Genomic DNA, 15,360 nt, shown 5'->3' with positions numbered 1-15,360 from the left:
AATTTCTCCAGAGGTGATGCTCCATTGTTACTCAGACATGTCGTTTGATTTATGATTTATTTTTCGAATTTTCAACTTGTGAATTTATAGTTACTGAGTTATACTTTTTACTTGGAATTTGCTTGAGGTTTCTCTAAAATTGCACTTAAGAGCATATTAGATCTCAAATTAGACATGAAGAACGCAACAAACAAGAAGCTATAGACGATTTCTAAAAGGACACTGGATACCTTACTGCATACACTGAAATAAATGAATTCTGAAATTTTGTGTGTGTAAAAACGCAGTGTTCTGCACTCCTTATGAGCACCTGACATCAGTTATTGTCGCTTTTAAATAAATGTTTGTGTTTTAAGAAAAGACAGAAGCAGATTTCATAAATTTTAATTATGGAAGATTTCAAAATCTTCATTGAAAAAACATACAATTTTAACCATAACTTTTACATCTAATGAAAACTGCTCATGTAATATTTTTGTGTTTCTTTTACAAGTTTATATTTTAATGCTACGTGTAACATCCTTTTTAAACATTTCACAAAACTACTAACAACATTACTTTAAAGAAATTAATTTAAGATTATTGAAAGAAAAATAAAACTAAATTAGAACATTTTAAATGCTTCTTTTATAATGTACTACACACCACTAACTTTTAAAGGCTATTAAAAAGTTCTTGTCCAAGAACACCACTTGGCTCTAAACATACCACATGTTCCATTATCCTGCAAACATGACCATAGATGACTCAGCCTTTTTACTTATCAGACACTAATTATCTTTAATTACAGTATGATTTCTGAGATTTAAAATATCTAAAACATTTCAGAAGCTAAGGAGAATACACTACAGTATTTTGCATCACACACAAAAATTCAAGACTTAGGCTGCTTTGTCGTATGGACAATAAAGTAATAAGGACACCAGTCATAACAATTTATTCACTGCCCTTTAGGTAAAGGCTTTCCGTCTACGCAGATATCTACTTTAGTGATTAAAAATTCTTTCCTGCCCCTTTTTAGTCATCAATATTGACAGCCTCAAAACATTTGGGGTTATATTTACAATGTTTGTTTTAGATACAGTTTTCAAGTCATTTGCACAAATTCTAAATTATTGAATTACTGGATAGGTATTTCAGATGATCTGCTTGTAAAAATATATTGCAGCAACCTGAGCTACATACTGTGCGATTTAGGCCTACTTTAAATAAAAATCATTCACAAATGTATTTAATTCTCCAATAAAATCAGTACACATGAAAATATATTTATATATATTTCATTTGAACAATGTTTCCTAGACAACGGGCTTCTCAGAAAATTTAAATAGTGAGATGTGAAGTAGCTAAATCTACACATTTTGATATCAACAGATTATTCGTAAGAATAAAGCCCAAGAGTGGGTTAATATAGATTGGACCACTTTAGTAATACCAATTCAGTCAAGACACCATCAGCCACAAACCAAAATATAGGTACCATGGCAAACATTTAGTGCCACACGTGTTCTGATTGTCATCCCATTGAATGCTACTTTCAAACAACTGCTGTGAAGTAACCCTGTATCCAATGGTATTTCAACCAGATTCTTTCAAGAACACACATAAAATCCCACAATAGTTTCCATTCCAAATTCTTAGTACACACCACTGGCCACAAAAATGCGATATATACATATAATTGTATGTAAGTTCTGTAGTTGTGTGAAGCATGTGAAACCAAATCTGAAAGTAAACGCTGTCCACAAAAGTATAGGATTTACATTGGCTTTTACATGATGTCTGATTTAGAAACGAAAAGATTACAGCACTACCATAAAATACTAGTAGTATTTTAGGTCTATCATAATATGAAGAAAATTACTAAATACTGGTTGACTTCAACTAACACATGTTACAGTAAATGTGACAAGAATACTATGTTTACTTCTAATATTCAGTACTGTGAATTGTATATGTGCTTCGACAAAACTAATTCCCACTGCCGATGCTCACAAAACAATTACAGTCAAGTGTTGCACATTGAACACATTTATAAACATCTACATATTTCATGCAGTACCATACACCATCTACACTAGGAGCTATAAGTGTTTTAGCCCAGTACAATTAGAAAACAAAAAACGTAAAACTAAAATTTGCAAAATTTTAGTTCAAAATGATTATAAAGAGATGTGTCACGTTTTTAATTCTGATCCAGCCTTGTCGAATACAGGAGGACGGAGTAGCTAGGGTGAGACAGAAGTGTACTAAAATTTATGCTGAGCCACATTCTCTATCGTGAAACAACTCCGTGTAGTGTACTAGTGGAATAATCTATCCCAGTACAACCTGTCACATAAATGTTTTATTTGAGTCTATTGCCCATATTCTGACATGTAACTGCACACTTCATTAACATACAAAATTTACAGCTCAAATAAAATTTTAGCTTTTCCTCTCGCACTATGGTGTGTGAAATAATATTCTGAATTTTGGTATTACCAACATGAATAATGTTAATATGGGAGACAAATGAATGAAATATTACACACCATTTTGCAAGAACAGAGCTACTAATTAATTTAAGGAAAATCAATTGTATGTTAATGTCCTGGTTCAAACAGAATTTTATGTCAGAACACGAGAGATAGTCAAAATGTGAAGCACATATACAATGGAAAAACATTTATGCGACTCTTCACGTTCAACTAAATAAATGAATGAATGTCGAACCAATCGATACTAATGCAAAGGATAGACTAAATACATCTGTCGTTAACCTGTTTTAACGATTAACACCAAATTACTGTACATGGTGTAGACATCCCTATTCTTCTTGTCCAAAGAATAGGACTAGATTAATGTTTTTTCTTAAACTCGAATTGACACCAAGCTTCGCTCCACTTTTCTATCTTCTCGGGTGAGAGCGAGCGTCTGTAATTGGTACAGTATCCGTGTTTTGGTTATGGAGTCAGTAGGCGGCCCGCGCTAGGCTATACTGGTTAGGCAATGCTGCGGCACTCACTGGCAGCGCCGGCCTCTGCTACTGGGTCGGGTGCCGCTGCCGCTGCTGCAGGTGGTGGCTGTGGTGGTGCAGGTGCAGCAGCTGCTGTTGCTGCTGCTGGTGGACATGCTGGTGGTGGTGGTGATGGTGGTGGTGATGGTGGGGGCGGGCCGCCGCCGCCGCTGCCGCCGCCGCAGCAGCCGCCGCTGCCGTCGCGCTCATTACTTGGCTGGGCGCGCATACGGAGTGGGGCGGTAGCGCGGCCGGTCCGTGCTCACCCCGGCCACAGTGCTGCTCTTGAAGGCCTTCCAGCGGCTGGCGGAGTCGTCTGCGAACAAGAGGTGGCAAGGAGACGAAGGAACCGGGTGCGGAGCCTATCTTGGAACTCGAGAAATGGAGGGCACTAGAAACGGGAACGACTTCCCGATGCCTCAAATAAACACACTGGTAAAAAGTCACCCCAGGGAGACATCAGACTAATACACTGACACACTGTCTCTAGCCATTTTAATGGACTCAATATAGAAAGGGAGATAGTCCACAAGGTTGTACACGTATGACACACACACAGCTGATGCACCCATTGTCGATTACATCCCACACAGCGACCAAATTGCGGCGCTATTGATACCTACGTTTCACCCACTGCTCGACAGTCCCACCCATTTTCTAAGGGATTAATGCCGGGTTATTTAGTGGGCCAGTGGAGATGTGTTACGATGCCTGAATATACATCAAACCAGGAAGATCATGGCTGATGTCATCCTGGAAAACGGAACTGTCCACAGAAAACTGATCATGAATATTCAAAAGAAAGTTCAATACTTGATATAAATGGTTTATGTTGAAGACTGATGGTGGTCCAAGTCATGGTACGAAAAACTCCCTAAGACATTAACGAATCGCCTCTGCCCTGAAATACACACTCCACACCCTAGGGATTAAATGCCTCAGTGGGTCGTCGGTGCAATCGTAGCTTTGCATCATTTAATACAACGCGAAATCACGACTTGGCAGACCACACTACATGCCTCCAGTCACTTACTGTCCAGTTTCTGTGTTGTTTGGCCCCCTGAAGTAGTACAGAATTATGTGCCGCTACGAGAAAGGGCCTTTTGCGAGGTACCCGACTCCAATTCCACTGCACGCAGTTCCGTTCGGAATGCTAGCTCGGAAACTGGTTACGTTGGACCTACATTCACTGACAGCATCAATTCCTGTCGGACTTGAAATCTATTGACATTGACAAAACGTGAAACCTGTTTCTCGTTTCTGCCGGTTTGGATATTTTTGCATCCCCGTTCTTATTCTACGTTACACGGCTGCAAGTGGTAGCCATTCCTTACAGAACTTTGGGCAATCAGCGCTAATGTGACGATATGTGGAACTTCATTCACAGAGTGGTCAGGCCCACATGCAAATACAATGGCTTCTTTCTGACATTCAGTCACGTCTCCACGGCGGAGGGTCACATCACCGTCTAGTGACAGTTCGACACCATCTGCAGTGCTCCAAAGCGACCAATACGCTCTTTTAAGGGTGGACTTTATATATTTTGTTCAGTGACATTGTGTTGAAGAGTACTTCCAAGCTCATCCAAGATGAAATGATTTTGACAGGAACGTTTTCTGACGCTGTCGCTGTCAGCTATTACATCCGTTAGTATCTTTATTTTCAGGCCGTAGATAACGACTGTTGGCGGAAGATATAAGCTGCACACTGATTGTCGTGGCGGAAAACAAATGGGCACGTACTAAGTATCAGTATTTTTTTAGTAAGTCGCTGAAATTATACTGTAAGGAGAACTGTCGAATCAGAAGGTGACGAGCGCAAATCTTAGCTTCATACTTCTCATGCTGCGTTGTCCGCCGTAGAGGTTTTATTTTAGCACTATCAGCCGTGGATCACAGTTCTTCCTCGGGTTACGTCTGGAGTCAGTAAATTACCATTGTTGTAAATGCGGGCAGCGCCCTGCTTAACATAGGTCCAGGAAAAGAAACGGCTGCATTTAGTGCCTTAATCGTGTATGGCACCAATATTGTATTTTTAAGAGCATTTAACTTTCTGAAATAAACACAGGAAGAAGCTTAACCAACGCAGCCTGCCTCCGTGGCCTGGGGGCACCGTCGTTTGCTGATGAAGAGATGGTACCCGCCTCTGGCATAGATGTGCCTAAGCAGAAAATAAAATGAAAAGTAAGGAAATCGGCGTCAATTAGTAACACTTTGTATGATGACTAGATTGCGACACTGATTTACTAGTTGTGACAAATGTGCCACATGCAAATATAATTAAAAAAAGGTAAATTACAAGAGGAGTAAGTCTAGACGCAGATAACATTAAAACAACGTCGATTAGCGAGGACGATGTAGAGAAGTAATAAACCACTGTTATACGCCTTCGTATTCGAGAGGCCCTACCACAGCCTATTTTCCACCGCCATTCCGCTGATGGTCTCGAAGTATCGACAGATACGCGCTGGCTCCGCACATTGACAATATTTCTATCGAGGTATTCCACTAACAGTATATAACAACGCGCGAATATGATGACCAGGTGCTTCGTCACACAGTTTCAATACCGTGTATGCTCCGCAGCTAAGTGTGAAAGTTGTGCAAGTCTTCCCAAAAATCTTTTATTAAAAAGGCGGCGGGGAATGTCCAAAATACCACGGCCAAGCGTGCCAGTAAAGCGGAGGACCTACCCCGTTGCCCGTAATTTACATGGTAAGTGTTACGGCGGCGTTCTTAGGGTCCATACTTATAATATTTCTATTTGCTTTCTACAAAAATAAAATTTCAAAGCAAATCTTGACAAGCTTCGTGTCGCTACGCTCATTCTTTGAAAAGTTTCACCTGCCGACATAAAAGAAAATCCCTCCATTACAATGAGCATAATGCCCTGAAAACCTCTTAGGGGAACAGTTACACGTATTAAACACATAGGATGAAATTTCATTTCCCTATCACTTTTCGAAAACTTGTATCGGTGTCCTGGAAGTTAATGAACCTCGTATACATCAAGTGACTACTGATCTCACTGATTCTTGAAGAAATTGTTTTCAGTCTTTTGCAGTGTGTAAAAGAACACTAAGTACACTGTTTTTCCCATAATATCGACATGTGGAATAATGTGGGGAAACAATAATTTATTGTATCTAATCGCCTTCAGTGTAGCTATTATTAACTGCGTGAAAATCGCTTCCCTTGTCTGAAATTCGGTGACATAGTATCCTGCTGTACGAACTATTTGGCGGCTAACTGGTCTTTAACTCGAACCTGTGCTTTTCAGAGCCTAGTAAACCGATATGCCATTCCACAACGTCCCCAATCCTGCGATAACAGTACTTTTTTTATTGAGTTTATGGAACTTGATACAAATGAATGGGTGTAAACTAAATCCTATCTGTCAAAATTATTCCCTCTTGGGTACACAGGGAGATCTAAAACACAGTTTTGGGATCGAAATCTACTTTCATCAGCCCCTGATCCTCTCCATGACGGAATTCAGGAACAATTTTCACATAATGAAAGTAGTAATCATGATGACAGTTTTAGTAAGTGGATAATTATTAGAACACCACTACCGCCCAAGCTGTGGATCGAAACTCAGCCAGGTCGCAGAAACACAGCGCTGGAATTCGCAGCAACACTATCACGCGAAGACATTCCTTACGTAAAAGACTGCGTCCTTGACTGTTACACTATCATTGAATCCACTGTGGTGATATGAAGGCAAAAATACTACCACTACTACTATAACAAACTTCTAGCAGTGTCGCTTGGGAAAGGAGCAAAACCACGAGGTGATGCGAGTTGTAAGAATGCATGTATTACAGGAAGTTGTTAAGGAGCAGGTGAATGACGCCACATAGTTTTGTCCAGTAGACGAACTGTCTCCAAGATGGAGAAACCAATTTACGACTTCCTTATTAGAGGGACGCAGAGCCCACAATGCGGTTACAAGAAAGTAAATTCAATTCACACGTTATCTAAATTTCAAAAATTTTTAAGACCATAGTGATGCACACAGAGCCTGATGCCATAAAAAGTCTGTACTGAAGACAGAAACTGATGACTGTTAACGTGTGGAACTTCACAGCCAGCCGTTTCGCATTCTGAAAGACCCAGTGAAACGACGAATCATGTAGAGCGTATGCGATTGTGTGCCAGTAATGGTAAGCAGAGATTGCAATTTAATTTTCCAAACAAATAATGCCAGTATTGGATGGAACGTAGTTGCCAACATGGGAAAATGTGATAGGTGAAACCAGTACAAATTAGACAGACATGAAATGTACGGACAGACAACCATGCGCGTGACCGACCATTATTCTACAACAAATATGTATTGCAAAAGTTGAGTAAGTTGATGGTGTGCGTATTATAACAGGAGGGACAAGACGATGAGCGGAGTGTGAGTGTAATTCCAGTATCTAGTAGCATAGTGCACACAATAAGTAACCCATGGAGGATATGGTTAAATCTGTTATGCTATTAGACAGATATTTCTGGAGTATTATGAATAATACAAAGGAACACCAACCTCACAAAAATTCACAGCTTGTGTTGCACAGAACTGGACGTCACGGTTAGCAAGTTAATTCTGAGAAAACTTGTCTTATCTACGGAATTTTGTTAAGTATCGTGACAAAATAAACACGTCATGTGCGCGAACGAAACGACGAAGTTTCAAAAAGTGTACACTACATTATAATTTTGAGAAAAACAGACGGGTGGATTGGCATGCGAATAAATGTTGTAGAAGTGTGCAAATGGTATTGCCAAACCAAAGTGCGAAGTCTATGCTTAATTACTGTGCAGCTGGCCCCCTCGCCAGCTCTGTAGTCTACTCTGTCGGTTTCTGAAACTGTGGTATCACGCGTATCCACACCATCCACAATGGAAACCGAAATCACTGTTTACAGTTTCCGTATGTCTTTTTGCGAAACCAGAAATTGCGTTCGATCAAACGGAAAAACAAATGTGATGTCTATTTCGGTTACGGAAAATGCAGCTTCGTACCTACGTAACTGTGGAGTTGCTTTAGAAACGGAAATGCTGTCTATGAGCGTTCTAACACAGCTTCTTCACCTAAAACAAAAATTTCACTGCTTGCCAATGAAATGAAATTTCCTCACGAATAAGAACAACCAGTCGGATCAGAAATGAGAAACCTAATTTGGAGAGAAATTCCCCACAAAAGGTGAACGTCAGGCTTCGAGTGCCTGCGCAGAACAGTCTTGACCTGTCACACCTCTGGATGACTTGATTCACCACAGTTTTATTTGCAAGCAAATCGTCTACAAATTTTCTACAGTGGTGTATCTGTCACTATCAAACGTTACGACTATCGGTATGGTGCTTTCCTTCATTATCATCACTTTCATAACCCCATGCTGTCTCCATGTGGGAAGAGAATGGCAACAGTTACGATGCTCGTCATCTGCATCAGATATTTTACTTTATTTAAACACAGTGTGTTTTTTAATTCGATTAAATTATGAGTTAAACAGGTTTGACGAATACGAGATAGTAATATGAAGACTACAGTAGTCGCCACCACGTTATTCGTGGCGTTCTTGTGACTGACGGTAGTACTGTAATTACGACGGCGCCAAACGATGTTCATTACATTGGTGGATCTTCGTAGCCTGCCCCTCACAAAAGACGACATGTCAGGGTACTGAACATGTGTGTTGCGCCACTAGGGTTTGTACTACTGGGCTGGTCACAAGGCGTCGTGAAAGCTGGAGCTGACTCTGGACGGTTCGGCTGTTTTTATTGTTGGTACATAATCAGAATGAAGTAAGCAAGCCTTGATTCACAGGGAGGATAAAGAAGCTGGAAGCTATACAGGGTAGGACAAACGTGTCAGGTGAGATTTTGAGATCATAAATGGTGATACTGAAGGTACGTTGTAGGCCGCAGTGTGTTTTGATAGGAAGTGAAGTGACGGTTATGTCAGCATGAATGCGATAGCGGCCTATGTTTGGAGACATTGGGAGTTAGCAGTGAACTAGGTCTGCACCACCCGCAGGTGCTATCTACCTTCTTTGCAGGCACCCTTGGTGCCTTGCCTCCCATATTTCTTCACGTACTGTTACTTTAAGGCCAAAGAAGAACAGTAAGATTCTATGATGTGACCACCCACTTCCATTCAAAAATAATTTTCTTATCCGGGGCATTGTGGGAAACTGCCTGTGATTATTTCGCAGTTGCATGCGATTTCTTCGCAGATGTAACGAATCCCGTCGCACAGGACACAACGGAACTGAAGACTAGGAGCACCTGCCGTACTTTCTAAAAGGAAAGAATAAATGAAGGAAAGACTTATCATGCAAGAAAGAGAAAGGCAAGGATAAGAACTGCTGGGAAAGACATGCTCGTAAAAATATTCAGCAGCTAATACGTATAAATGACAAAATATCTACGGAATGTTTCATGCGCTGCAACATTCAAAACACCCGTCTGCCAACTTCCTGGTCGCAGACCTCCGAAAAGTCAAATTCCCAGCATCAGCCTTCTTTCGTGATGAGCGTAGTTTTATAATGAAAGAGAAGTAAGATGTGTAGGAAAACAAATACTGTACAAACAAACTTTATGCCTATGCTTTGAAATGAATTTCATACATGCAATCAAAGAAATTTAACTTTACTACTGTATGTCATTCAACTAACAAGACTGCAATTCAGAGTAAAACGACTAACAAATTTAAAATAGTAATAAAATGCATGCTAATAAATAGTATCGTACTGGTAACAAACTTTGGTGCCAATATTTTTGTCTATCACAAACTATGTTTGAATACATCCTTTTCGACTTGGGGTCGGGGTAATCTCGGATCCGAAGAAGAAGACGTGTTTCTCTCGTGTCTAACATATCCTTGCGAAAGATGGACTCTGATCAATGAAGACATTTCTTTAACAGTGAATATTTGACACAAAATCAGGGCGTATAATCAAGTGTGTTTGCACCTAAACAAACCGCAAAGCGTTTGCTCACAAAATTACTGTTACGTCAGTGACACACTTAAGCACTCATACTACAGCATCGATATGCGTCAGCAGGTTCCAAAAACGGCGAACTACAAGTACTAGTGGGGATTTAAACCTGTGTTCTTGAAAGAGGTAACTGCAATGTCATCATCCTTCAGAGAAAAGTGAAATAATCCATAAGTTGGACCTATAGAAACTAAATGAAGTCTCATTGGAACACATTGCACTGACTGCGTTTTACATCTCTCTCTGCTATCCACGTCACTAATTCACTCTTTTTGTTCGTAGTGAAGGAATGAGTAGTAATACATACATCCCACGGTAGACTGCATTCCTCTGCATATTACACACATGATAATTTGGCCTTGATATATGCAGCGACTGACCTTTGATGCACGAACTCAGAATGGCCACTGCTGGTGCGCTGGGGCTATTTTAAAAGCCGTTCTTAAAACTTTGCGTTCGTGCGAATTATGGCATCTGCTAGATTATTTGCACAAAAACATTAGGTACCCGATCTATCTCTGACTATATACACAATATTTCGTAATAACGCGAATCCACACGTCACTAGAACAGCAGTACAAGACTCCCATTATTATGAATAAATCCTCCATGGATTTCACAATGAAAACGAGGCACTGCGTGGGGCACAGCAGAAAAAATACCTCAATGGACACCTTGATTTGTGGATTCCAAACGCTGAATAGGTACACGGCGCCAGTACTAGGGATTACAACGTCGTAACTTGTGAATATTAGCGTATTTTTTGGGCCTCGCACCTGCTAGAAGAAGTAAATCGAGATGTTACTCCGGATAATACCGGGCAGAGGCTGCAGCAAACGAAACGCTTCATGGATAGCTGAACAAAGAACAGAAAGACTAGCTACACGCACGCTGCAGAAAAGCCAGGGCGGTCTGGGTGTTGGGTGGTTGGTTGGTTGGTTTGTTTGTGGGACGCCTGCCACCGTGAAAGACTACGGGGACAAAAAGAAGCATCATACTTAAAACGAGTTTCTTTAAGGATTTGATTTAGTCTAGAATATGTAAGTTTTGATTAATGTATTCTTCGCTCTTTGACAGAAGTGTATACTGGCAAACTGTAAGTGTTGTGTGTAACTAAAGCCTCAGTGTTCCAATCCGATGTTTTCGGGATCAAGTTTTATTTCAGATTTCAAGTCGGGCGACTGTGCCACGCCGGCCAAGTAACTGTACGCTTAGAAACAGCGCAAGTCCAGCAATCTGCCGTGGTGCGGCTGTCAACTGCCATTCGTGGTAGCCGCGGCCGCGGCGGCTCCTATTCCCGGCGTGATGAATATACATGAAGTTGCGCGCCGCGCTACACGCCGGCCGTCAGATCGATAGTCGCGCAAGCACGGTCACCCGTCAGCGCGTGAGGCACTGCCACGTGGTCACGCCGGGCCATAGTAACGAGACTATTGAGCAGGACGCCTGCCGCAACCACACGCAGCATCAAAAGGCCGTCGTTCCAGTATCTCGCGCAGCTTTTGGTGCCACTATGGCTGAATAAAAGTTTTGGATACAGCAACATGCATCCGGTACTGGCCGACAGACGGCGCCATTTGTGAAATTACATACGACACAGCACATGTTGCTGATGCTTGTCAACGTGTCAGGCTGCTCGTAGAGTCGTCCACTTTGGGATAGCTAGAGCTGTCAATGCGAGATGCTACCTGAACACGTCGGCAATACAGATTAACATACATTTCTTCAGATCTACCACGTAAATACAGTGTGCGGTCAAAGACGCAAAATAACGACCGCTCGCTGCTATTTAGTGCTAGGCAATATGCAACGTACATCTATGACAAAACACCAACGTGACTATTTGCATTGCTAAGAAAACATTTTTTTGTGACGTGTTAAGGGTTTTACTATCTCGCACTGTGTTCTTATACAGCGAAATGCTTCGTCAAAATCCATCAACTCAATGGCAGTGGCACCTACAGACGTGATTTTGCTCTCCGTCCCTGTGCAATCCCATGGAAAACAACAAGCATAAATTTTCTGACCATGGGAAGGAACGAATCAGTATTTGTTTGGACTTGAATGGATTCTAATTTGAAGACAGCTGCCAGTCATGAAAGCCATTTGGCTAGAACACAAATTAGCTACATCTGCTTCGTTTTGAGTCATAGCTCATGCACAACGTTTTCCGCCAGGAGTAAAGAGCTCGTAGAATGGTACTGAGCTGGTCAACTTTTATGCAATTTATAAAACTGTCAGGCCACATTCATCGGAAAATAGTTGTGCATTAACAACCCACGACAAATAATTTCTTAGTCATGTGAGGAGTTTGTTCCCTGTTCGTAGGTTTTTGCACTGTCTACATAAGTAATCTACACGGTCTCTGCGTAGCCAATAATACTATCACGAAACTCCAAGAGAGCACCACAGCATAATTTACCTTATTACAACGGAGCAGCCAGGGTCAGATAGGCGTGGAAGCAATAACAATTAATCCCGAAGCAGTGGCGTTAGATGCTTTTTTCCGATTAATGTGAAAATTGCTCGCTGCCGGGAAAATCGTGAAGATATAGGCGACAGCAGAAGCCTGAATAGCAATAAGGAAACTCATACTGCACAATGTGAGATGTCAGTGACATAGCATCAGCGCCTATTTAGTTAGCAGAACCCAAGCAGGAATTTCCAAGCACTCACTGAGTCTTCACTTCTAAATGCAGGAGAAAACATCACTCAATTACATGATGCGCAAGTACAGCTAAATCCCTTTTTTACGACTATCTTCCTTGATACAGGAACACAGCGAGTAGTTTGGTTAACGTCCAAAGTACGAAACAACCCCAAACTCATGACGAAATCCACAAGGTTCGATCGAAGAGACTTGCAAGTTCATAAGCGATGTACATTTGCAGAAACGAATTACGTGCGACGCTGATCTGTGTAGTAATACATCGATGACGTCAGCCTAACAGAACAGAACCACCATTTTACAATATACGAGTGATAATGTGTATTAATGTAAGACCATGCAGCACTGAGACCGATTTTCACTAATGGTCCCAGTGAACAAACGGAGACACTGACCTGCGATAGCTCGGCTTACTACAATCAGGAGAGAGATTTAGGAATAAGGAAGAAAGGTATAGGTTCCGTGCATTGGAGCGGTAATTGGGGGACTGCAACTGCATATACACTACCTGGTCAAAGTCTCCGGACACCTATTCGCGGACCACTTGAACGGTGCGTCCATCCTTTATGACTGCCTGAACTCTGCTGGGGACGTCTGAATGTATGTGGAGGAATGGCAGCTCATTCTTTCTCAAGAGCGAAATCGGAGAAGGTAGTAGTGTTGGATACTGGAGTCTGGTGTGAAGTGGACGTTCTAACTCATCCTATCTGTGTTCCAGTGAGTTCAAGTCGGGGTTCCACGCATCCCAGTCCATTACAGGAATACTGTTGTCCATATACCACTATGCCTCACAGATGCTGCTTCACGGCAGGCACCTTGTGCTGTTAGAAAAAAATCACGTCTCCGAATGGTTACTCTACTGTACACAGTGCAGTAAAATATGTTCATTTCCTTCCGATTTAGAGTTTTCTTAAGCTGAATAAGATGACCACACACTAACCACGAGAGACACCCCATGCCATAAGTTCATCTCCAACGTACACCACCGTTGGCACTGCACATGGTGATATGTAACGTTTTCCACATATTCGTCATACCCAAACCCTTCGATAGATTTCGATAGGGTATAGCGGGATTTATCGCTCCAAGTTACTTTTTTCTAGTCATCCATTGCCCAGTGGAGTCTCTCGTTACACCTCCTCAAACGTCTCTTTGCACAAATTACAAAACTGCGTGGGTTATGAGGAGCTGGCGGTCCACTGCACCACATTCTTTTTACCTCCCTAAATACCGCCACTCTGGTAGCACTTTGAAACTCACCAATGATTCCTCCCGTTGATTTCATGCTCACACTCTCACATCCTCCTCCGCAATGTTCGACATTACTTGTCCGTTCCTTCACATTTCAACTTCAAAATCGCATCACTACTAGTGACGTCAAGCCCACGTTCGGAGTCACTGAGATCTTTTGACCGACACATTCTGTTGTTACATCTTCGTTACGCACAATGCAGGAATGTCCGCTTGCTCTTACAATGGCGGGTCCGACTCGCGCGACATCTGAGGTCATTTCCGCGTTATATACGGATGTGCGGGCGGGTACGAGTGATCCAAGTAGTTTAACATTCGGTGACTTAAAGTGATAGCGCTGGAGGCAGCTACACTAGAATAATGTGATGATTTGTAGTAGAAGGGGAAGGGGGGAGGGATTATAAAGAAATGGGCTAAATACTGTTACGTTCAAGAGTGTCACTATGATGCAGATATCAGTGGCATGAAAAATTCATAAAGCTATCAGAGAATGTAAAAAAATTCATCATTTAGCACGACAATGTGTTAACATAAGTATCATTACAATGCCTGTACTTGCTGTCGTCGTCGTCTTCCTTTCGATGATCAGGCTACTGACTGATCCAAAATCACCAACAGAATCATTCCCATCTTTTCTGAGGTCTTCCATTATCTCTTTTCCCGTTCGGCTTTGGTTTCAGAATTTTCTGCTGAATTCTATGATCTGCCATTCACATGAATTGTTCATCTCTTATTTTCACGATAGTTTTGGATTTTTCATTCACGTTGGAGATATGTAAGACCGTTCCTCCTCTTCGGAACCCTCGTGTCTCCTGTGCAAATTTCGTTGTTCTATTTTTGTCGTAACTCAGTTTTTTCCCATGGCATAAGACTGGAACTGCCCTTACTTCATTGAATTTTTTGATGGTCTCTTTTTGGCCTTTATACCCTAAAGTTTTGCTAAGGGTAACACTGACAACGGGGTGTATCGTATTTTCAGTATCACACCCTCAGTAACAGTTTCGCAAGATTGTTCTGGAGGTAAACTATCTAACACAATTTTTGATCAGACTGGATACTTTCCTCAGAACACCATTATTTGCGTTTGTGTATTTTTATAAAGACTTTTCATTACCTCTATAGGTGATATGCCAGAATGGATATCTATTCGGACATATCCTCCATATGCTATCATGGCTAAGGCCTTCTCAAGAGCTAAATGGTTCAAATGGCTCTGAGCGCTATGGGACTCAACATCTGAGGTTATCAGTCCCCTAGATCTTACAACTACTTAAACCTAACTAACCTACGGACATCACACATCCATGCCCGAGGCAGGGTTCGAACCTGCGACCGTAGCGGTCATGCGGTTCCAAACTGAAGCACCAAGAACCGCACGGCCACACCGGCCGGCCTTCTCAAGATCTTTTAAGGTCATGTTTCAATCCATTTCGTTCCCCAGGAATAAATGTT

At 41.6% G+C, this 15,360-nt stretch overlaps 1 protein-coding gene across 1 annotated transcript in view; it reads right to left on the bottom strand.

Annotated features, from left to right (window-relative positions):
- Positions 1-405: 405 nt before the first annotated feature.
- Positions 406-15,360, bottom strand: part of LOC124803246 (KH domain-containing, RNA-binding, signal transduction-associated protein 3-like) — a 525,142-nt gene continuing 510,187 nt past the window's right edge. Inside the window, exons 7-8 of the mRNA XM_047264428.1 lie at positions 5,083-5,158; positions 406-3,314 (exon numbers count right to left, since the gene is read on the bottom strand). Of these exons, the coding sequence (XP_047120384.1) occupies positions 3,026-3,314; positions 5,083-5,158 (365 nt within the window). The 3' untranslated portion in view covers positions 406-3,025. The remainder of the gene's footprint in view (positions 3,315-5,082; positions 5,159-15,360) is intronic.

Source organism: Schistocerca piceifrons, chromosome 6 (genome assembly GCF_021461385.2).
Source record: "Schistocerca piceifrons isolate TAMUIC-IGC-003096 chromosome 6, iqSchPice1.1, whole genome shotgun sequence".
In the NCBI taxonomy this organism is placed as follows: domain Eukaryota; kingdom Metazoa; phylum Arthropoda; class Insecta; order Orthoptera; family Acrididae; genus Schistocerca; species Schistocerca piceifrons.
This window is presented reverse-complemented; position numbering and strand designations above follow the sequence as displayed.